Source organism: Amphibalanus amphitrite, unplaced genomic scaffold (assembly GCF_019059575.1).
Source record: "Amphibalanus amphitrite isolate SeventyFive unplaced genomic scaffold, NRLGWU_Aamphi_draft 001062F_arrow, whole genome shotgun sequence".
Lineage (NCBI taxonomy): Eukaryota > Metazoa > Arthropoda > Thecostraca > Balanomorpha > Balanidae > Amphibalanus > Amphibalanus amphitrite.
Window position 1 is genome coordinate 3,132 of NW_024882556.1, and position 24,427 is coordinate 27,558.

The window sequence follows — 24,427 nt, forward strand, 5'->3', positions numbered from 1 at the left end:
TCACCACAGGCGGATCACACGTCAGGACCTGGTGGATTATACAGAGATTATCCACCATGAGACGAACACGAAACGCCTGCGTGTCCTAGAAGCGGTGTACATACATCTGTCTAAACCTGCGTTAAACATTCAACGCGAGCATGACAGAATTCTGACACTGCATGACATGGCCGTGTAAATGAATGACAAGCTCTGACATTCATTTTTTCAGTTCTTCAGAGAGCAAGTGGTACCACGTGTTTTTTGCATGTTTTTGGAATTTAACAGTGTAGAAATGAAAACAGTGTGTAAAATTTATTTGAATCGTTCCTGTAACGTTTGCTTGTCTTATTTTCTGTAGACATATGTTTTGTATATAATCGCTTGAAAATGTCATGCTGAATATGACGAAACCGGTTGCGATATAGATGACTATTCTTGGAGAGTTACTGAAGGGTCTTAATGATAACGATAAGCAACACGTACGTTCTATCGAAAAAGTCCAAAAGAAGCTGATTAACACACGAAATGCGGTCTTCTTCAATGAAACATATATATATATATATATATATATATATATATATATATATATATATATATATATATATATATATATATATATATATATATATATATATATATATATATATATATATATATAATATATATATACCGTAAACGGGGGTGACTTTGCCATGTTTTCAACTTCAGACGCTTGTATTCTTTACACTTCTTAACCCTCGCCCGTATAGGGGGGGGGGTCGAACGGACCCCCCCATGGTTTTTCGCGAATAACTCGCGTAAAAAGCGGCCGATCGCGACGAAACTTTGAGTACCCTCGCGTTTATCAATTTCACACCCACCCTGAAAATTTCATGACTCTGACCCAAATGACCTTTGACCTGTGACCTACTTTTCGAGACCATGCTTGGCTGGAATCGCGATTCGGCGTATGTCGGCTCGCATTAGCCGCGCGTTTGCAGTCTTTTCGTGGTTTCAAGCGTTCAAACATGTGATATGATGTTGCCCCCATGCATTAGGGTGGGTGTCAAGGTCACCTGAAGGTCAGGTCAGGTCATTGACCTTTGATGACCTCGGTTCACTTTTTCGAGTTTTACATGTTTCTAGGCCAGTTTTTGGAGCTGAATTCGAATTTAGCAACCATATGAGCATTTACGAAGTAGTTTTGGTGCCTTCGTAACATGTTACGAAGCTGTCAGAGGTGGTTGTCACCTACTACGAATACCCTTACTGGTTGACCTGACCTGACCTGACCCGACCTGGCCTAAATACATGAAGACATCATCTGTGATCAAAACTAACATGATATTCGTGATCAGCGCCCCGAAAAACCCCATAGCAGCCACACTTTACGACGTTCTAACAGGTCCCGATTTTCCCGCCTTTGGGGTCATTGACCTGACCTGCAAGGTCAACCAAAGACCTAGGACCTTAAAATTGGGTATCCTCGGCTTCCTCTCGTCACGGGCAACACGCTCGTTTTTTCCGCGAAGCTCTAGCTCAATCAGGGGCGAAACGGCAAGGGGGGGTCCAACGGACCCCCCCTTATACGTTCGCGGCTGGAAAAACACCAATACGGGCGAGGGTTAACTTGTTGGGATGACTATGTTCAAAACACGGATAAAGATTAGCTCTTTTGGTTTTGCTATTATCGTATTTATAACTTGCCTAAAAATATAATTTTTTAAAGAAAATGAGTCGTGGCAAAGTTAAACTGAAACAGGGGTGACTTTGCCACTATGTCAAAAATTGGTTTTTAACGCTTGCAAATAATTTTTAAGCATTTTTGCTCTATTGTATGGGGGAGGGCAACCATCTTTAATTGTTTAATAGGAAAAAATGAAGCAATTGAAAGTTTTTCGCTCTTAAATGATGTACAAAAAAGGAGAGATACATTACTTTTATAATACATTATATTTGTGGAAAATTATTGACATTGATAGTAAATAGAAACTAAAAAAAGGTTAAGAATAGATAAATAAGCAAAAATATGATTGTATCGGTACTCTAGGACCGTGCCACATGCCTCCAGCGGCATTGAGAGGAACAGAAAGAAGACGTTCTTGCGGCAACTTACTGGCACCCTTATTATATAGGCCGAATGTTTCGATTTCAACCCCATTTATCGTAATGAGACGAATCCATTATCTTAGTGGTACGTCTTTTGAACACATATAGGCCTTGGATTTCTCCTTAGCCCGCCTGAAACACACCATAATTTGCATGCATTGCTATGGGTGAAGGAAAATTCTTACGCCGTGATGACGTCACGGTAAAGGAATTCTGAAGCTCGTGAACGGGGGCTGGATGTCCCAACCAATCAGCAATGACAGGCTGTGTCATTTCGGCCTGGAGCATGCCGACTGTCTGGTTCAGCTCCCTTGATAGAAATTTCAGACCTTCATGTAGCGACGCAGCCTTTCAGGTGGACTATCTGTGTGAAACTGGCCGTAGCTCGGTGATCCGTGACCCGAGATCCGTTCTTCACCTCATGTTCTGCGGCCAAGGACCGTGCAATGCAGGAGTGCAGCCTGAATCGCCATCCCTCAGGTGTAGACACGATTAGGAACCAGAAAGTGTTGTCATAGACAGGTAGTGGACATAACTATTGCCGAACCCTGTAGTGTCGTCCTGTAGTGTCTTTCATTGTCAGCGAGACGCTACATGTAGTTAAAATAGCGAGCGGCCCTCCCACCGGAATGGTCAGCGCCCTTCTCTGTCAAACGCGGCGCTAGTTTCCGCCTAAGCTCCGCTGGCCCGCTGAACTGCTATGTCATGCGGCACAGTCTACAAGTACAGGTGACCGGTCGCGAGATCGGAGCTCCGTAGCACCAAGCGAGTGTGGCGAAGGTGGGGGTATTCACCGCATCAAACCTACAGGTCGCCTGGACCCTTATCTTGAGACCAATAGTACCGAGCGCATGTTTACCCACGAAATCACGCCCGGTGCTCGGCACCCGACGGCCGCTGGGGCTCAGTGACCTGAACTCGGCGGCGCTACCCGGAGAACGCAGTGTCCCCTCACTTGGTGCGCATTGACAGCGATTAACTTTTGTAAGCGGCACTTACAAATGATGCTTACCTATACATCGTCGCTAGTGCGAGTTTGATGGGCATCTTGCAAAATGCCTGGGAAAATATTTCAGGCAGTTTGCAAAATGCCTGGTGGGTCAGGCAGTTTGCAAACTGCCTAGGCATTTTGCAAAATGCCTGGCCGGTCAGGCATTTTGCAAATTGCCCGGGCATTTTGCAAAATGCCCGAGTTTTTACCTTGCCTGTAACATATATAGGTATATATTTCATTGAAGGTTGTTTAACTTTTTTGTTTCGTTTTCCAATCGTCGAATGACATTACGCTGTTCTGAAGAAACTTGAAATAAGAGTTGCCCAAAATTAGCAATGATGAAGATGTTCAAAACCAATTGTAAAATAACTTTCGCGTCCATTTGATGTTATACTGAATGGGCGAAATTCGAGTCACATGATCGTTTTATTGAAAATTAATAAAGGTTTCGGTCTACATTGACCATCATCAGTAATTACACAGTTTGATGTCTTTTTCTTCCCTAACATAATGACACAAAAGATAAAGAAAAGTTATAGCATACAATATGTATTAAGGAAAACCTGCTCCCAAAGTATTCAATATATATATATATATATGTTACGGGCAAAGTGCGAAGTTGGGCAATTCGCGAATTGCCTAGGCCATTCGCGAACTGCCGGCAATTCGCGAATGGCCTAGGCATTTTGCACATTGCCGGCAATTCGCGAATGGCCTAGGCAATTCGCGAATTGCCTGGTGGTGATAGAACATTTTTGAAACGAAAATTCGTAATAGCGCTGCTGAAATGAACATTTCTTCACGTCTACGGTGCCGGTTTTGGTGCCGGTAATAGCTTTGGAGAAAAAGTTGCATCTCTACAAGTGGCACCACCTGACCCGACCTCGGTCGGATTTGTCGGCTGGCCGCTCACTCTGTTTTGTGCTGGATCGCAGGAGGGTCGCTGGTCGCTGTGTGCAGAGGTCAGGTAAGTGGTCCAACGACTGTCTGTGTGGATGTGTTCGTGCAGGGTTGTTTAACCCTCTGCCTGTAGGGGTTACTCATATTACTCATTTATATTGTAGGTTATTTTTAAATGAAGTTACTCCTTTATATTGTAAATGTGTTCATACTTATACCAGTAAGACGTCATGGATGGCGAGGAACGAGCGAGGTGAATTTAACATGCAAACCATATGGCAAAATTTATATTCCCCACGTGCGCATTAGTGGTGAGGCACCTCTTTCGTGACAATTGGAAGTCACTGAGACGGTGGGTTTCTAACCACATACCAAATTTGAGCCCGATCGGTCAAGCCGTTACCGAGTTACAGACGCCAAAAGCGTAGGAACCATGGGTGCAGTGGGTGCAGCTGCACCCACAATAATTTGGCAGTGGGTGCAGGCAATGTATTCTGCACCCACAATAATCTGGAACAAAAGCCCCTTTTCGCGTCAACACTAACTCCCAATAATCCCATGAGTACCACGAAACTACATAGGATATTTTGCCCTCTGCAAGATGGTCTTCAAAGCTTACACATATATCCGCTCAGGTGGAAGAAGCCATAGCACATGTGATATAACACATACCTTATGATGACCCACTCCAGATGGTTTTAGCCCGTTATTTTAACCAACGCCCCGTTGGAGGTCCAGGATTTCCACACTCGGCAGCAGCTGGGATATTTCGTCACCCGCCACTTGCTGGGGGGGGGGGGGGGTAAACGTCCCCAGTCGACAACTCGAGAACCAATAGCCGCAGCGACAAGGGCGAGGCGGCAAACGAAAACTCGTGACAAGACGCTTCCGTTGATGTGAACTTTGACCTCTAGCGCCTAAACGGTTGACCTGAGGTCAAATCTGACGACTTACTTCAGATAGCCCAATTCATTGCGCATCTTACCTTTTTTGCAGATCAAAGCTATCTGTCTTAGTTTGGGCGCGAGACCGGCTAAAGCAAAGCGCTGCACGTTTGACCAAAAAGTGCGAAAATTTTGCATTGATGACGTCATTTGACCTTGAAGATGTTGACCTAGGATCACCAAATTTGCACCACAAAGAGTTCTTATGCGGGCCTACCCACCCCCCAAGTTTCGTGTTTCTAGCATTTCTGGGAGCCGAGATAGCAGGGGGGCAGAATATGCCCCCCCTCGAGGGCGCGTAATTCTCAGACCCTCTCCAGGGGACGTGTTAATGACCTCTGGTGACCTGACCTCTGACCTGAACAAAAAAGTGACCGAAGTGATTTCTTCCTTATTTTTGACGCTCTTCGAACGCCGCCTTTCCGGTATCGCTACGTGGCCCAGGAGCCGAGTTAGAAGGGGGGGGGGTGTTCAAACACTCCCCCAGCAGGGCGTGGAAATCCAGGACCCCCAGCGGGGCGCGGGTTAAAGATCGTGTTGCATATCAGCCGATCTGTATATCGTCTAGCCGAACAAAACTAAGGTGTTTTAAACTTTACTCTATCATGCCTCTCCCAAAAGTTATTTACGAAAAAGTTAGATACAATTCCCCACCAAAGATGACCTCAGCTGCTAAAAGAGGTGTCACACGTGCCATTTTTCGGTTCTGTTGTGTGTCGTGCTAACTTAGGTATAATTTGGTGTTTGAAATTATTGAGAATGACGTTCGTTCAAAAGAGACACCTTTTAATTTTCTTCCATTGACCTACAAGAGAGGATGCAAAATTGACCTGTCCTTAGGTCATCTGGTCACCGATTTTTGCCGCTTTTTTTGTAAAAAAAAAGCGGCGTGAAGCTCACCGTTTTCGTTTGTTTGTTTGTTTCTTATTGATATTCAGGGGAAAATAGGGTGCGGGTTAAAAATGGTAAAGTCGGTATATCACATCCAATTGCCGCTTCCTACCCCCCCCCCCCCCGCTCAACCAGCTATGGCTAGACTCCTGCAATCTGCACCTATGCGCCCACAATGTTCTAGCCGTTTCTACGCCCATGACAGACGCTGCAGTTATTGAAAATCGAAGGTGGAGTGCGCACGTGCGCGCGCGCGGCACAATCTCCCTTCTCACTCTTGTGGAGGGTTAGGCCTATGAGTACCTAGTAGCATGCCAAATTTCAACACTATCGGCGCAGACGTTCCAAGGCTGTAGCATTGTATTTTTTTCGACACCCCTCACTCTGCACGTGCCACGTGCTAAATTTGGTACCCACATGGTTCGGGGTATGCTCCATTCGTGGCAAAGGGATGTAGCTCCCCATCAATGAAAGCCACTTGTCAATCAGACATGTGGTTGCAAAGTTATAAGCTGTCAATTAGCGTCGTTTGGCCGGGTCGGGCTGCTAATACTTACATTTTTCCACTAAACCACAAAGGACTCGCTCGCACTTCGCGCTCGCTCGTAATTATCATTCTTTGTATATTATATAATATTTATCAATATTTTTTAAATTCATAAAGTCAATTTGTTATTGTAATCTTGCATACATCTCTATCTTTCGCAGGTAGACCGTTCGTCGTTTCTGCAAAGATGTCTCAAAAAGAACAGTTCTATAAACTGGTTCACGAAACCAAAATATCTTCAAACTCTGCTTTGATTACCGATGAAAAGTACGAGATTATAAAGGAAGAACTGCAGGGAATCAGCAAAGGCGCAAAACCGTCGGGCACCGCGAAACGCTATCGCATCTGGCAGAAGTACAGGCTAGTCAAGTTCGGATCAATTGAAAAGGTTGTAGATAAGAAAAGTGCAAAAGAAATCGTGCGGGAATCAGATTTGTTTGATGTGATTAATGAACTCCATTCTTTGACTGGGCATTGCGGAAGAGACAAGACGCTTATGGAAGTTCAAAAGCACTATGCAAGCGTCAGCAGAAAAGTCGTCTGGGCATTCCTCTCAACTTGCCAAACGTGCGAGCAGAAAAAGCCTAGGCCTGGCCAGAAGGTAGTGACTAAGCCTATTCTCAGCAACGACATGAACTCCAGAGCCCAGGTTGATCTAATAGACTGGACGAGTGAAAGCTCAAAGGGATTCAGATACATTTTAACATATCAAGACCACCTAACCAAGTTTGTCGTTTTGCGGCCCTTAAAATCAAAAAGGGCGGAAGAGGTGGTATTTCATCTCATCGACATATTCTGCCTGTTTGGGGCTCCAAACATCTTGCAGGTAAAGTAGCTTTGTCATATTGTATTTTTTTACCGATATATAGGTGAAAGCAATCATGAACGTTCTCTGTTTTTATTTTTTCTCTGTTTTTAAGTGCAAAAACAGTTTATCTCACCCTCATTGAATGTTAAGGGAATTTCATCATTAAGACCCTACATTTTGTCTATGGTCTGCATCTGTACTATACTATCATGTATTACCGGTTGTTTTAATATATTCCATCTCATCAGCAGCAGCAGCCAGCATGCGCTTATTCGTAAAATATGTACGGCTCTCCAAGATATTAGGGTGGGGTTGGCCGCTTCAGTCTTTAGAAAATTACTTGGATATGAGCGAACATGCACTGGTCGTTCTTTTGCGCATTATAGCAGATGCTGGAGTTGATATAACTGACTTGATTAGAAGAAAACCAGAGACATACATAGTTTCAGATTAACCCTCGCACTTGTAGGGGGGTCGGATGACCCCCCCCCCCATGGTTTTTCGCGAATAACTCGCGTAAAACGCGGCGGATCGCCGCGAAACTTACAGTACCCTCGCGTTGATCAATCTGACACGTACTGTGGAAATTTCAAGTCGATGTCATGTCAGGTCATCAAGTCATGACGTCATATGTCAGGTCATGTTTGGACGAAATCGGCAGGTTTTGCGATCTGTCGCACGATGGTGCGCGTTCTTGCTTCCCAGCGCATGAGTATGCATTCTATGAGAGTTTATTGGTGTTTATGGATGTCTAGACATCGCATACAGTTGACTCAAGGTCAAGGTCACGCAAGGTCACGCTTGTTAGGAGCATCTTCTAGGTCAATTTAGTCGCTTCAATTAGCTGTTTTTTTTGCGAGTTTGAGCGTCAGGATGATTGCTTAGAGGTGAATGGATGTCAGATTCGAGCTCAGCGCCTATGAATACACTATAGTTGACCCGCCATGTGTCAAGGTCATCCGTGGTCATCCGAGGTCATCTGAGGTCACTGACCTAGGATTACCTTTGATGACCTTTTCACCTAAGGTCAAGATTAGGGTAATTTGAACTGTTCTAAGTCACTTTTACAATGATTCGCTCGTGATTCATGAAGGTAACTGCACAACCACTGTGTGAAACATCGCAATAAAAACATGAAAGTAGTTCAGATAAAGGCTAAGATTGCGTTAAAAATTCGTTAAAACAGAAAACCTAAATGTGTTTCAGAGCGACAACGGACGCGAGTTTCGCAACAAAGTAATAAAGCAGTGCACAGCCATGTGGCCATCGCTCCAGCTCGTTCGTGGACGACCTCGCCATTCGCAGTCCCAGGTGAGCGATTGATAGGTATAAGCCAGATTGGCTATTCACCAATATACGAATTTAGATTTGGTATAGAATTAGCTTGTTGTTCCTGCATGGATTTTTGAAGTCTTTAAAATAGATATTCATATTGAATTGATCGTGTGCATGTTTGTGCTGGGGTTTATGGACGGACGCTAAAGCGCAAATAGGCTATCAAGCGCCCTTATTTGATTGCTCAAAAAGTGACTATTCAATATCAATGCCTGCGCAAATAAATAGAAGTGGAAAGAACATGAATAAATAAATCGAGAGTTAAAAGAGGTCAATGCAAACTGTACCATGTAATATTCGCCGCCATGTGCATGCTTGACTTTCTCATGTACGGATATAGTAATATTTATTCCGCCCGGGGCTGGGAAAATGCATTTTATTTACCAAGGTTTTTTTGCGGAAGTACCGAGTGCCGGCAGGCACGAGGTCTGTAGCAAAAAATTCGAGGTGAATAAATTAAGCATTTTCCCATCCCAAAGGGTGGGAAGATAGTTACTACATGCCGTTAATTGCTACTTTCATCTTGAATATTCTCTTAAAAATTGTCTGGGAAAATCAAAATGACCGTGGTCAAGAACCTTTTCCCAAATACCTTAAACATTAGCCGTGAGCGGTCCGGAAGCTTTTCCCAAAATCACGTGCTAATGTTAAAGGGATATCTCGGCATGTGGTAAATTGACACATTTAATGTTTCCAGGGATCTGTCGAAAGGGCGAATCGGCTGGTTCAGGAAAAGCTTCGGTGCTGGCTTGCCGATAACCCGGAAAGTAATTGGCCCGAGGGACTACGCTTTGTTCAGTGGATGATAAACACGCAGGTATATAGCCTTCATCTGTATTAGTTACAAAAAATATTTGAAATTTTCCTCATTCGTTTAAAACATATGTTTTGAAGAAAAAAAATATTTCCAATCATTAGCTGTAATTTAAGTCAAAGCGGGAGAAGTGTAAAGTATTAGCTGGTTACGCTTAACTGCACAGTCTCGTAATTTTGTGTGAACATTCTGTTGTTAATATCTTGAATATGTTCTGACTGTTTCAGAAGAACGACGGGATTGGAACTGCTCCCTACAAAGCGATGTTCGGTGTTGAGCCCCACATGGGCCTGAGGGACACGCAGCTCAGAGGAGCGCCCGCCAGACTGTTGAGGACTGAGCAGGAGCTGGCGGATATGCTGGGACTGGTGGCTGATGGAAGTCGCCAGACGGCCACAGATGCAGGACTGGACAGTCAATCGGGCAGCAGCAGCAGCAGCGACTGGCAGCCGGCTGGCCGCGCCCATGCAGGGAGGAGAAGGAGCGGTCGTGCTGTAGTATGCAGCAGCAGCAGCAGCAGCAGCAGCAGCAGCGACGAGGAGCCAGCTAGCTGCACTCCAGGGAGGAGCGGTCCCACAGTGGCGGTAGCCGGCAGCAGCAGCAGCGACGAGGAGCCAGCTAGCTGCACTCCAGGGAGGAGCGGTCCCACAGTGGCGGTAGCCGGCAGCAGCAGCAGCGACGAGGAGCCAGCTAGCTGCACTCCAGGGAGGAGCGGTCCCACAGTGGCGGTAGCCGGCAGCAGCAGCAGCGACGAGGAGCCAGCTAGCTGCACTCCAGGGAGGAGCGGTCCCACAGTGGCGGTAGCCGGCAGCAGCAGCAGCGACGAGGAGCCAGCTAGCTGCACTCCAGGGAGGAGCGGTCCCACAGTGGCGGTAGCCGGCAGCAGCAGCAGCGACGAGGAGCCAGCTAGCTGCACTCCAGGGAGGAGCGGTCCCACAGTGGCGGTAGCCGGCAGCAGCAGCAGCGACGAGGAGCCAGCTAGCTGCACTCCAGGGAGGAGCGGTCCCACAGTGGCGGTAGCCGGCAGCAGCAGCAGCGACGAGGAGCCAGCTAGCTGCACTCCAGGGAGGAGCGGTCCCACAGTGGCGGTAGCCGGCAGCAGCAGCAGCGACGAGGAGCCAGCTAGCTGCACTCCAGGGAGGAGCGGTCCCACAGTGGCGGTAGCCGGCAGCAGCAGCAGCGACGAGGAGCCAGCTAGCTGCACTCCAGGGAGGAGCGGTCCCACAGTGGCGGTAGCCGGCAGCAGCAGCAGCGACGAGGAGCCAGCTAGCTGCACTCCAGGGAGGAGCGGTCCCACAGTGGCGGTAGCCGGCAGCAGCAGCAGCGACGAGGAGCCAGCTAGCTGCACTCCAGGGAGGAGCGGTCCCACAGTGGCGGTAGCCGGCAGCAACAAGGGCATGCAGCAGTCACCGGTAGCTGCACAGCCTGTTAAGCGAACACTAAGAAGCAGGCGCTGCACTCACTGTTATGGGCCGGCACCTGCATCTGACGGCTTTTGCGATCTGTGTTCTCGTGCTAAGAGGGCACTTGAAGAGCGGGAGATCGCCTCGGCATCTCAGAAAAAACAGGCGAATCTCATGCTGGCTCGGACGAGGAAGGCGAAGAAGATTCTATCTGTGGGTCAAAATGTACGCATTGGCATTCCCGACGTGGACAGGGCGAGGACGCAACAGAAAAATGTTATCGGAGTGATATTGGAGGTGAGTCTGGAGTAATTTTCTTTTTGCAGCTGCTTGTACTATTGGTTGCTCTTTCTCGCCACGCTTTCTATTGCTATATTTTCAATTTTTTATTTCGATAACTTTTTACTGTGAATTAAGTATATAATATGATTTTCAATCAATATGAATATTGTTCTCAATGTTGAAACGATTTAATATCTGTAAAAATAGTTGCTTAGTTATTTTTCATCATGATTTCAAGTGTATAAGGCGCTGAAAGGACATTGTCGGTTCAATTAGATTTGATGTCAACAACAAAACGTTTTTAACACAGATCGAAACTGTAGGTGTCTGGCACTGGTCGCAATAATTATAAATCATATCAATATTATCTGCAGTAAATTAATTGCTGATGCTGTAAAAACTTTGTATCGCTCGTTGACATAGATGACCGTGTTCGCAGTGTGTCGGCGAGTCACAGTATATAATTGGCACGACGAAGGGGAAGCTGTCCGGCGTCTACGGCCCAGAAGCAGTACAACCGTGTGCCGGGCACTTCATCTCCTCCTCCGACGTCCCCGACATCTCGATCACACTTAGAGAATGTGCTCGCCTGGTCTCAGGGGGGAAGGGTCAGGGGATGTTTTCCTGCAAGTGCAGGAGGGGTGTATGTAAAGGCCGATGCAAGTGCATCAAGGCGGGCGTTACTTGTATCAGTCGCTGCCATAAAGGCGCTCACTGCAATAATAAATAGTAAGAAAGTCAGACTGTTGTTTGTGATTTGGCATGGTTTTGTTTTTGACGGAAATTATCGAATAGTTTAAAGACCACGTGCTACGGAACTTGATAACTGCGTACACAACCTCTCTTAACCTAAACACTTTCGCGTTATACAGATACCTCATATGATTAAACTTTTGATCCAATAAAATTCAAATGAGTCATAAAAATGTATCTTCGATCGCATTTATTTGCCACCCCGCGCGCCCCACAAAGGACAATCATTTTCGCACGTCTGCACACCTATTTAAATTAGGATACAAGAGGGACGATGGTAAGTACTACACACCAGCCCCCTCCCACTATAAATGGCAACGAGTTCGGAAGGAGAACCTTAGTACTATCAGATTTATTTGAAAATTCCCTAAAATTACAGAACAGCAAGTTTCTGGCCGCCTCAGATAGACTTAGCCATAAGCAAATGTCCTAATGTTAATGAATATACTCATTTTAGCACGGTAGAAAACTTTTGTGATATAGTTACTCACTTTGCCTGGGCAATTCGCGAAATGCCCAATTACGCACTTTGCCTGTGAGCACAAAGTCAGTCCATTCGCGAATTGCCTAGGCCAAGTGAAAAACCGGACTTTGCCTAGGCCATTCGCGAATTGCCGGCAGTTCGCGAATGGCCTAGGCAATTCGCGAATTGCCCAACTTCGCACTTTGCCCGTAACATATATATATATATATATATATATATATATATATATATATATATATATATATATATATATATATATATATATATATATATATATATATACATATATATACATATATATATATATATATATTTATATATATATATATATATATATATATAATGATTGGAACTGCACAGGACCATTTTAGATACCCACTGTCTTCCCCTCATGTCATTGTGCTGAGCTCTGACCGCCGATGATTGAGATGGCCACGTGTGTATTGCCACTGCAGAGCGGTCGTGCTGCCGGCGCGGCCACGAGCTCCGCGCCCAGCGGGGAGCTGTGCCAGCTGCAGTACCTGGGTGGTCCGGCAGCAGCCGCCGCCGGCGGCCAGCAGCGCGAGCGGGCCGCCACCCGTGCGCGGCTCACCGGCGCCGCCCTGCTGGGTGTCCTCAGCCGCTACATTGTGCAGCCCATGCCCGGTAAGCCCATGCCCTGTAACATAGGGGAGAGTGGGGTAATTTGGCCGGTGGTGTAAATTGGCCGCCCCCACCTGTACGAAAGCTGACAAAAGTGAATGAAATAACTTTAGTCTCTATTCATTTGTCATCGGCAGAACTTACTGGAGGACAAATGTCAAAACTTTCCCCCTCTTAGTTTTATTCAAAATTAATAAAACGTGAATTTCGTTAGAAAATGGTAACTTTTACTTCCGTTTAAAAATTTGTATGACATGCAGTATTTGGGCTGTAAACGAATTCCAACATTATAGCGCCATTCTTGAGGGTGTTCAGCGGTTCCAAGAGCAATTTCATCTAGTTCTGTACACCCATGACGACTTTATAGACAAAAATTTTCAGAATGGCAATGTGGGGTTATTTGGCCGGGACTAGCGGGGCAACTTGGCCGGTGCGCTCAGTCACTATATGCTCGGACGGCTGAGTTGTCATGGTCAATTATACCATAAATGCATGCCTGATAAGACCTTATTAGGCGATTTTTCCATCGATCGAAATCAACCAGCTGCTTGGTGATCGGAACGGCGCGGCTCGTCGGGCGGTGGTCTGACCCGCCGCAGGTCATTCGGCTCCGCCAATCAGCGACCAGGGGCGCCGGCCGCCGGGTGCTGGATCGGTCCAGGACCCCTGCGCCCGGCCGCAGTCGCTCCCGATCTTCGTCCGCGAACACCCACCCCCCCGGCCCACTAATCAGGCGCTGGCGGGCATTCGATTTTTTTTTTACACCTCGTTATCATGTACGTGAAAGCTGGGTGCGGTGGTGGTGGCACCGTTTTTTTCCCGCTAGAAGTGATGGGACGCAACGGTTAGTGGATGTATTCGGCAGGGTTGTGTGTATATGTGAAAGAACGCAATTGGTATTGGTTGTATATAAAATACACTCCCAATCAATCAGCACCCAACTGTCTGCCTCGTGATTTCTTGAGGAGAAATTTGATGATGTTTATTCATTCACAGATGTCGAGAGGAATGGAAAAGGACATAATTCATGACCAACTTTAAATACCTTGATGCCATATTTCCTATTGGACAGCTGTAAGGGCATGTGACGTCATCAACGGTTACCTAACGCTTTTTTGCTAATAAATACTTACAGAAAAAAGATGCAACCGCGCAAATGGTCTCATTGTGTTCAGCTCGTCAAGGCGCATCGAATGATATACATGATGACCTTGAACTCACGTAACCTTGAGGTCAAGCGACCTGAGGTAACGTGACCTGAAGCCAGCCTTTGACCTTGACCTCTCGAGGTCAACACATACATGTTTCGATGCGGAATAACGAGAGAATTACGATGGTACTTTTAGTTTTGGCCTAGCTTGATTGCTTCAAAAGCTATTCATAAAAAACTGTCATCGCATCTAGAGCCGCTATTTTGACTATTTTCGACCCCTGTGACGGCTGAGTCAACCTCCAAAATGCTTCAAATGCGTCGTAGGACACGCGTCATTGCTGAATGTGAAGCTGACTCGCCGATAACAAAAATCATGGCCTCAAAATAACACCGGCCAAATTGCCCCACACCCCCGGCCAAATAACCCTGCTAGTGGGGCAATTTGGCCGCTTTGCAGACCTTTGTAATACGTCACAATTTCAATATAAGTAGTTACCCTATCATTTCAAGTTTACTGTCCACGAAAGTAAAATGTATGCCACACCTGTCAGCGTTGAGAAAATGCAGAAATGTGTTGTCGATTTTTAGTTACATCGTTTTCTAAAAAAAAGCGGCCAAATTACCCCACTCTCCCCTATATAGGTATATATTTTTTTTTGGCCTCCCTCCAACAGGCACTTGTGGCCCAATTACAGGAGGGCTCCTCCTCCTCCTGGCCCTTGTTCCCACACCCCCCAGGCTACGGCTGAAGTGGGAGCCTACCCCACACCTGGTGACACAGCCGGGGACGACGCCCACTGTTTTTCCATCCTGGATAGAGGCTTTCATACGTCATATGACATTAGGCTCCACCCACGACTGCGGCATTGACCTGTGCCCATCAGCGACCTCTGTACAAACGACACCCCTGCCATCTGTAAAGGACTATGAATTTCGCTGACGTTTCACGTGCTATGAATCAATTGCAGCAGACCGTCAAGTAAATGCTAGGCTCTTGTTGATTCTTGTAGGTATATGGGACCAAGAGGACCATCACTCCTCAATCTACTACTCACACATGCTTCGAAAAAAAAAAACGTTAACGATTCCTAACAAATACGATTTTCGATGTAGGATATCTGTTTGGTGAAATACGAGCGAGCCTTATGATGTGAAGCGAAGGCAATTACTAATTATTGCGCTGGTCGATGGGTGCATAGCGATGTTCAAATCAGGAGCTACTTGATGACATCCGACATCCCATTATCGCATTATCTGCAACGCCATAGGCTTTAAATACAGGTGAATATTTCCTAACCTTATGTCAGTTATATGACATCTGCCAGTCATTTGCAGCTTATCAAAAATAAAACAAATATCAGCGAACATATCAGCATTGTACAAGCAATGCGCATTGAGCATTTATGGCTCCTCGTCATCATGTCGCTCTTTGGGCACTGTCAGACAAGACGTTACGCACAACTCCGCCGGCTTTCGGCACCGCTCGACCGTCCCCGCTCCCCGCCACAGCGCGAGTGACCGCGCGCCGGCCCGAAACCGCCGCAGGCCAAGACCACAGAGGCGGGGCTTAGCTGTGACGTCATAACGTATCACAGACTGACTGGTGATAGCCTCTACACGCCGGGTGAAAATTTTGCTCGAAATTTAAAGGTAGTGTGCCACCTTTGAAAGATTTCCCATTTTATTTTTCCTAGGATAAGAAGCTTCTGTTTTTACCTAATATCGCAAAAAAAAATCAAAAATGGGACTGGAATAGTGCCTTTTTCGCCTAAAAGTTTTTCGGTTTTTAGATATGTATAACAACTGTAGTGGGCTCACCTGCAAACAGGCGTCGGGCAACAATCGCGAATGCGGCGCACTTGTGACAATAAGCAAAGGTCATTATAGTGTTACGACCATACGACGTACGGGAATGAGTTATCAGCTGTCTAATCGTAGACAACACAATGTCGAGCCTTAAACTGTAAGCCCGTATTGTATTGTTTCTTTTATTTGGCTGTCGAACATTATTTATGGTTTGAAATATGATTTTATGTAAAATAATTGATATGAAAAAGCCGTCTTATAAGTTATGACCCCATTTCACCACACGCAAGTGGCAGAAATGACAATGATCAGCTGACGCATTTTTCTTGGCCGAAGTCAGAGCGCGCGGCCCGACGCACCACGCGTATTTGGAAATTCCGACCTCGACGAGCATCAGAAGCCACCTAACAGGCGTGTTCGAAACCGCAGGAGATGATGATGAACGGGTTTATCGAAACTTGATTGGATGAGCATATCGGTAATAGCGATTTCAGTGTGTGCATTTATTGTTCATAGTGGTGTGAAATGTGGTTGGGGTACGACCGACAACCCGTCGGGGCGAATTTCGCACTGGGGTACTCAAAATTTGAAGAATTTAAGACGTTTCCATGAGTTTTGAAGGTATGGATAAGTTCTAAAAATCCGGTTCTCCTTATCTGGGCCATTAACTCCATACGGTCCAAGAAAGCTGGCACACTACCTTTAACATTACGAGTCAATGAGAAGTGCCTGAAATATTGAAATGGCGACAAAATATCTTAATTATAAAAGTTTCGGCAGGTCTTGAAACGGCCATGTCCTGAGCTTGGTTGAAATTCTTCCATGCATTTAAAAATAATCGCGAAAAATTAGGGTCTCAAGAGGTCTGGCGTTAACAGTAGAATGAGCAGCATGATTGAATAACGTAGAAGAATAACCGTATGCTCACTATCTTTTAACAATCCAAAATTAGCCTAAAATGAATGAATATATTTCGGAAACGTTCCTTCTTCAGTTCAAAAGTTAACTATACAAGGCACAGAAATGTACAAATTATTGAACGTCACAAAAGCGCCGAATTAACTGATCCCACCAACGATATTAATATATGACAACGGTTCAGTTGTCTTGGCAGCCTACCAAACAGTCCTTCCTTGACAGTGCTCACTCGAGCGAATGGTACGTTCAGCAGTACACTACTATGGACGTCAAACCCCCTGAGACCCCACTTTTTTGCGATAATTTCTAAATGCGTCAATTCTCGTTGACAATATTCTGGCAATGTGTGTTTCAGAACCTGCCGAAACTTTTATTACTAAGGTATTTTGACGGCAAACGATTATGAAAGGTACTTCTCATTCACTCGTAATGTTAAATTTCACGGAACTAATCTGCTGTTTGGGTAGAGGCTACGCGCTCATGGGGCGGAGCCACGTAATGACGTCAGCGCTAAGCTCCGCCCTACCCCTCCGGCGCTCCTTGCCCGGCGACCGGTCACTCGCGTCTCTCGCTCCATTCAGGCTTGATGGTGGGCGGTAGCTGGTAGCGGTAGCGGGCGCTGGTAGATGACATTAAGAGCAGATGGCGCTGGTGGCGGGGCTCGAGTATGGCCGAACGCAAGCCTCTGCCCGGGCCTGAATTGGCCTTAGCATTACGAGTGAATGAGAAGTACCTTTCATAATCGTTTGGCGTCAAAATACCTTTGTAATAAAAGTTTCGGCAGGTTCTGAAACACACAGTGCCAGAATATTGTCAACGAGAGTTGACGCGTTTAAAAATTATCGCAAAAAAGTGGGGTCTCAAGGGGTTTGACGTCCATAGTAGTTTGCTGTCTGGTTACACGACTGGGTACACAGAGTGAGAATTAGAGATGTCAATCGGATACCAACATTTTGGTATACCGATACCAAACCGATACCAACTTGGTATTTGGTATTTCAATCGTAATGTGTTTGGTATTTTATTGGTATCATGAACCCTCAATAATGTATAAAAGGCTAAGAAATCGGTAAAGAGTTGGTATTTCCTTCATTTTTTCCAAGTTGGTTTGGTTTCGGTATTTCCCCATGGTTTTGGTTGGTATTTGGTTTGGTATCGGAATTCAGATTTTCCGTAATTGACATCACTAGTGAGAATGACTGCAGTAAAAACGATGATGAGATTCTACCTTTAAAAATGTTACGGATAAACATCACATCATGCTGAGTTCTCCGGGCAGCTACAGATACAAGATTAGAATGCCTCAGCAGGTCTCTGTAAGCTAGTGAATGACACTTGTCACGACAGTTGGAATTGAGCCACATTAGAAATTTGTGCTCGATCCGGCCTAAACGATCGGTATGCGTTTCGGCGGCGCCATTCCATATAACAGAAGAGTACTCGAGTATTGACCGCACGTGGGCATAGTATGAGGAGAGCACGGATGACACATTGAGATGTCCGCTCGGGTAAGCTTTCTGAAATGATCTGATCAGATAACCTAAGGCACGATTTCCTTTTTTTGCTGTCTGGTCAATATGTGGTCCGAAAGTCAGCTTGGAGTCGAGCATGACACCGAGATCTCGAATGATGTAAAGACGCTCAAGTGATTCCGTTCCTATAGAATAGTTTGCTACCAGTGGTTTGGTTTTCAGCGTCATTGTAAATGCCATACATTTTGATGGATTTAAACTCAATTTCCATGTCTGTGACCACCGTCGAAGGTTGTCAATGTCGTTTTGCAGAGAATCAGCGTCGTTTTGGCAAGAGATTTTCCTGTGCAGCTTGGCATCATCTGCGTATAAAAGCACCCGAGAGGACATCCCACGCGGCAGGTCATTTACGTAGAGCGCAAAGCACAGGGCGGAGATCACACCTCGCTCCGGTGTGCCCGACGTTACCCGACACCATTCCGAGCACCTGCCGTTTACAATGACGCGTTGTTTCCTGTTATCAAGATAAGAGGAAAACCAATTTAGAGCCGGTCCGGATAGATGATATGAATTTTTGAGTTTGTGGACTAGGAGGGAGTGATTCACACTTTGAAAAGCGGCCGAAAAATCTGTATAAATACAGTCGGTCTGAGATTTTTCTTCAATGGATTCCCAGGCGGTGCTCAGAAGTGTTGCCAGGTTCGTCGCGCAAGATCTGCCCCGAACAAAACCGTGCTGTTCTGGTGCAATGACAGGTTCCACATGACGCATCAAACTAATATACACTACTTTTTTAAGACTTTGCCGAAGAGGGGGATCAGTGATACAGACCGGTAGCACTTAGGATCCTTCGTGCTCCCCTTCTTAAAGATCGGCACGACATTAGCCCTTTTCCATAACTCAGGAAACACGCCTTGTCTTAAAGACATTCTACATATCTTCTCCAAAGGAACACACAGAATTACCTGTACTTGTTTTTGAAGTGTTTCAAGCGTCATTTTGAGAAGGTGCTTTATTCAGTTAGGGGGTGCATGTGCACCCCTAAAACCCCTAATGCTCCACCATATGTCACTAACTAACCCACTATTTGAAGTTATACATGCGTAGTTTTCACTCAACATAGTAGGATAATTAAGCATTAAATGCAAAATTAGAGCTTGAGATTGTCCGGCATTTAGCTCAACAGGATACCTCTTCAATCGTCCTAGCTGAACCCAGCATAAGCTCAGCTTGTCTGAACTCGGACATACCATCAACATTGCCGAGTCTGAATTTGAGCTCGACGCCGGGCCATGGGCCTGAACTTTGTGGTCATGGGCGCGGGAGCTGGGGGTCAGTGGGGGCAGCCTGCCCCCACAACTCTGGGGCCGTAGGGGCGCTGCCCCGCAACTTTTCATAGGGCTAGGAACCGTCGGGGCAGCTTGCCCTCCCTGAATTAGCGGTCGTGGGTCACAAAGGAAAACTAAAGGGAAGAAAACATTTGAGAAAAAAATCCCCCTCTTTACCTGGCTTGACAGCTCATGTGGAAGATTTAAGCCTTTATTCTACGTTACCAAAAAGGTAGTTCCTTGACTCAGCTGAGACAAAATATCTCACTTTTTGCAAATGTTTCGTTTCGTTTTTTTTTTTCGATGAAAAGGCGAAGGGTGAAAAATAAGTGGCCTAAAACCGGTGAGAAAACTAGATTTGGGGGTACCCTAGGTTTGGCTAGTCCCTGTGGTGAATTAACAATAAAAATAGCCGGTTCGTTGTCAAGAAAGAGTTGAATTGATTTTACTTTATATTATCTTCGGCGGCGGCGACTCTCAACACTCTCAACACGTGGCGGCGACACAATCACGGCGGCAGTCAGGTCGGGACTCAACCACGAGGACGAAACGGGGGCGAAATCAACTCGGTTTATACAGCGCAATGTGAAGGATCCAGGACGGGCTACCAGACAGAGGATACCTTAAAAGTCGGAAAGGAAACTAGTATAGGCACGGGGAGGATAAAGGAAAAGGGCTCGAACACACGACATACTCCCCACCCGAAGTAACTCTGGTTACTTCGCAAAAGCCAATGCTCAAGCGTCGGCAACACAGGGCGGACCGCGAGCAGCCAGCTCGGCGCTTCGCGACGATACAAGTGCGCAGACAGACGCACAAAACAAATCACAGCGCTTAAACCCGTCTCGACACTTCACCATGACAGACTGAGCACAACCACGTGCAATCAGCGCACACAGAAACGGAACTCTGGTTCTGACGCGCGCACAACTCGGCACTTGACACGTCAGTCGCCATTCCGAGCTCACAACTCGGCACTCGGGCACAGCTCAGTCGCCATTCCGCGCACACACCGACAGGCGCGCGGACGAGAGTCTTACTCGGCGGCCTCCAGACTGAAGAGTCGGGAGATTGGCCGACGCGTTAGTTTGCCGCGCACACGGAGAAAAGCCGCTCGGCAGCGGCCGTCTGGTCCCGGGATGAGCGACACCACCCGGGCGAGGGGCCACGTGCCCCGGCGTCCTTCGCCCTGAAGCAGGACGACCTCGCCGACCGCGGGCAGGCGAGTGGGGCGGCCGCGCGGTGACGCGGCCCAGCCTCTCAGCGTCTCGAGGTACTCGGTCGTCCACCGACGGACGAGACGGTCACTCACACGGCGCCGGTTACGCCAGGTCCTGCCCACCTGGGAGTCAGAGTCAAGACTGGGACAGACCACACCGGAGATGGTGGTAACCCCAAACAACAGGTGAGCCGGGGTAAGTAGATCATCTCCATCACCAGGGGTCAGGGGCCTCAGGTTGAGATGAAACGCAAGTTCATACAGCGTCACAGCCAGTTCATCATACGACAGGTGGCACTGGTGCAACGTTATCTTCAGGGCGCTCTTGGTCACACCGACGAGCCGTTCCCAGAACCCGCCCCACCACGGGGCGGCCTCGGGGATGAAGCGCCACTTGACTGACCGCGGCACATGACTGACGAGAGCACGGGAAGTACGGGCATTGTCACTGACAATCAGACTGGGCGTTCCTCGCAGGGCCATGAAACGCCTGAGCGCCAGGGTGAGATCAGCGGCACTCTGAGACCGCACCAGTTCCAGGTGTACGGCACGAGACGAAGCGCAGGTAATCAGCAGCGCCCACACTTTGGTGTCTCTATCCACATACAGAGGGCCAAAGTAATCGATTCCCACCTTGGAGAATGGGCGCGAGACTTCTGACCTGAATGCAGGCAGACGGCCGTCCGCAGCTCGGTAGGGCAGTCCTCTGTACCGCCGGCACCTGAAGCAGGTTCCCAGCACTCTGCGCACCGTCCTCCTGCGGATGAAGTACTCGCCTGACAGGAGCGCGAGCGTCACTCTCGTGCCCTGGTGAAAACAGCGGCGATGCGCCTCGTCAACGATCAGCACAGTGATATGTGCCCACTCCGGGAGAACGATCAGCGGCGGCTCATTGGTCCTTGGCACGGAACACAACAGTCCATCATCGCTGATGCACAAGACACACTTGGCTAACGGGGAACTCACCGGCAGCAGAGTCCCGTTTCTCACCGCACGCAGCTCCTCCGGGAAGGCGCGCCGCTGGGCCTCCCGGATCCAGTACACGAGCGCCTCTCTTCTCTCCTCTGGCGACAGCGGTCCGGACTGCCGCTCAGTCTCAGGACTCCGGGCGTTGTGGACGAACCTCTTCAGCCACGCGATCCTGTTCACGGCGGCTCCAAGATCTGAGAAATCGGTGGCCTGGAACGCGTCATCAGCAGTCTCTACCGACGGCACGTTCTGCATCACAGGGTGGCTACGAGTCACAGGAGCCACCCTCCTCTCCTCCACGTCGGCCTCAGGGCTCACCGTCTCCACCGGGTCTGGCTGAGGAGGCAGGTCAGAGGTCACGAGGAACGGCGGGCCGTTCCACCACTTCGCAGACTCTGCGAGCTGAGACAGGGTGATGCCCCTCGTACCCAGGTCGGCTGGGTTCTCAAGCCCCCGGACAAACCGCCAGCGGTCAGGATCGGTCAGCTCTCTGATGGCAGTCACACGGTTGTGAACAAACACGCGGAACAGTTTGCCACTCTTGATCCAACACAAGACATCTGTCGAATCAGTCCAGTACGTCACACTGGGTGCTGACAGACACAGTGACTCAGTCACGAAGGCCATAAGTCGTGCCCCGGTCAGCGCTGCCATCAGCTCGAGCCGGGGGACAGTCAGGCTCGGGTTGATCGGCGCCAGTCGCCCCTTGCAGATCAACAACTGTGACTCCCCACCCTGCGAGACGTACACAGTGGCACAGTAGGCGGTCTTGGAGGCATCACAGAAGACATGATACTGCGTGCCCAGACTGGTCTCACCGATCATCGCAGCACGCGGGAAGGAGACGGTGCTGCCGGTAGAATCTTGCCACCAGGCGGCGACCTCAGCTTGCAGCGCGTCAGGCAGCGGCTCGTCCCACGTCAGCTCCACCGACCAGGTCCGCTGGAACAGAGCCTTCCCTCTGACCAGCCACGGGGTGAGCAGGCCCAACGGGTCAAACGGCTTTGCCACTGCGGACAAGCTCACTCCTGGTGCGAGGACACAACATCTCAGGCACGGTCACAGCGAGTCGGTCAGTCTCGGTGTTCCACGCCAGACCCAACACTTTTGAGTCCTCGGAGGACACATCACCTGTGGTGCGGGTCTTGTGCATCTCCATCTTGGCCTTGCTGAAGACGCTGCTGACTTCCTTCATCCCAGCAGCCGCCTCTTCTCTGGTGCCGAACGTCGGGCACAGGTCGTCCATGTAGAGTGCTCCCTGCACCTTCTGCATCAGCTCCGGCTGGGAGACAAGGCACTGGCGGACATGGCAGCACACAGTGCGCAGCAGCATGTACGTCGAACAGGATACGCCGAACGGGACCCTCTGAAAGCGCAGGTGGCGGTCTCCCCACAGGAACTGCACGTAGCGCCTGTCCTCCTCCTTCAGGACGATCTGTTGGAAGGCGGCTCGAATGTCTGCCTGGCAACCAACAGCATTGGTGCGGAAGTTCAGCAAGACAGAGGGAAGACGGCTCAACAGGTTCTCCCCCGGGCTCAGGTACTCGTTCAGGCTCCTCCCGGTGGCATCAGGAGCGGACCCGTCGAAAACCACTCTCAGCTTATCACCCCGGACAACACCCCGGTGCGGCAGGAAGAAGGCGTCATCAGGGTCATCTGTGAGAGGGGCATCCTCAACCACACCGTTTGCAATCAACTCGGAGATATGACGATCATACCTGTCGAGCTCGTCGGTACTCATCTTGGAGACCAGACGTCGGGTGCGTAGCTCCGTAGACGTCAGGTTGGAGGCCGGCCTGCTGTCCGACTTCCAGAGCAGACCCATCTCGTAACGCTGCTCCTCTGGGTTCCAGGTCGGCTCAGGTGGCACCTCGTCTGCAGTCTCCTTCGCCGAGATTCCCACGGCGTCCAGGCTCCACATCCTCTCCACGTCAGCCAGCTGACAGCGGTAGACGCGCCTCTGTCCAGTCTGCTGGTTCTGTGCCTGCCCATGAAGAACATGACCAAACACCGTCTCAATCAGGCGCAGTCCGGGCCCAACCTCCACTTGGTCCCACATCACAACCTGGTAGATCTGATCACACCCGATCAACAGATCCACAGGCCCCTCACGGTAGTCGTCAGCGAGCACGACACTTGGGGGCAGCGACAGGTTCTCAGGCAGGCTGTGCGTCCCAACAGGTACACACAGGCGATCAGTTTTCCAAAAAGACAGTGTGGCCTCACCTCCTTGTCTGCCAGTCAACTTAGCTGACACTCGGTCGTACACTCTGGCCTCCTCAGTCCTCTCCATGAACCCGACGCAGGCGAAGACTCCCTGCTCCTCAGTCTCCAGGCCCAACTTCTCTGCTAGAGACGACCTGATAAACGAAGAGTCAGAGCCTCCATCGATGAGTGCGCGCACTTGGCACACACCTCCCGGTCCACTGACCTCTACCAACACGGTCTGAACAAAGCAGCTGCTCTGAGCGTTCACATTGTAAAGGCGCTTACCCTGACCAGAGCTGGTGGCTTGACAGGGCGGCTGGACTGCAGCTGCGCTGGGCGACTGGACGGACGGACCGACGGCAGAGGCGTGCCCAGTCACTTCACCTCCAGGCGGCAGCTCAACAGGTGCTCTCCCTGTCCACGTTGGCGTCTGACTGTCCTGGAAGGTCAGATGGTCAGGCCAGCCAGGCGACCATGAAGCAGCAGC

General features: G+C 48.5%; 1 protein-coding gene and 1 long non-coding RNA gene across 2 annotated transcripts in view; both read left to right on the plus strand.

Moving 5' to 3' along the window:
* Positions 1–10,149: 10,149 nt before the first annotated feature.
* On the plus strand, positions 10,150–11,729 carry LOC122369689. The gene is made up of 2 exons (XR_006254445.1): positions 10,150–11,003; positions 11,428–11,729. It is a non-coding gene; the product is annotated as an uncharacterized LOC122369689 (long non-coding RNA).
* Positions 11,730–12,644: 915 nt separating this feature from the next.
* Positions 12,645–24,427, plus strand: part of LOC122369687 (TATA-binding protein-associated factor 172-like) — a 192,592-nt gene continuing 180,809 nt past the window's right edge. Inside the window, exon 1 of the mRNA XM_043344609.1 lies at positions 12,645–12,870. Within this exon, the coding sequence (XP_043200544.1) occupies positions 12,645–12,870 (226 nt within the window). The remainder of the gene's footprint in view (positions 12,871–24,427) is intronic.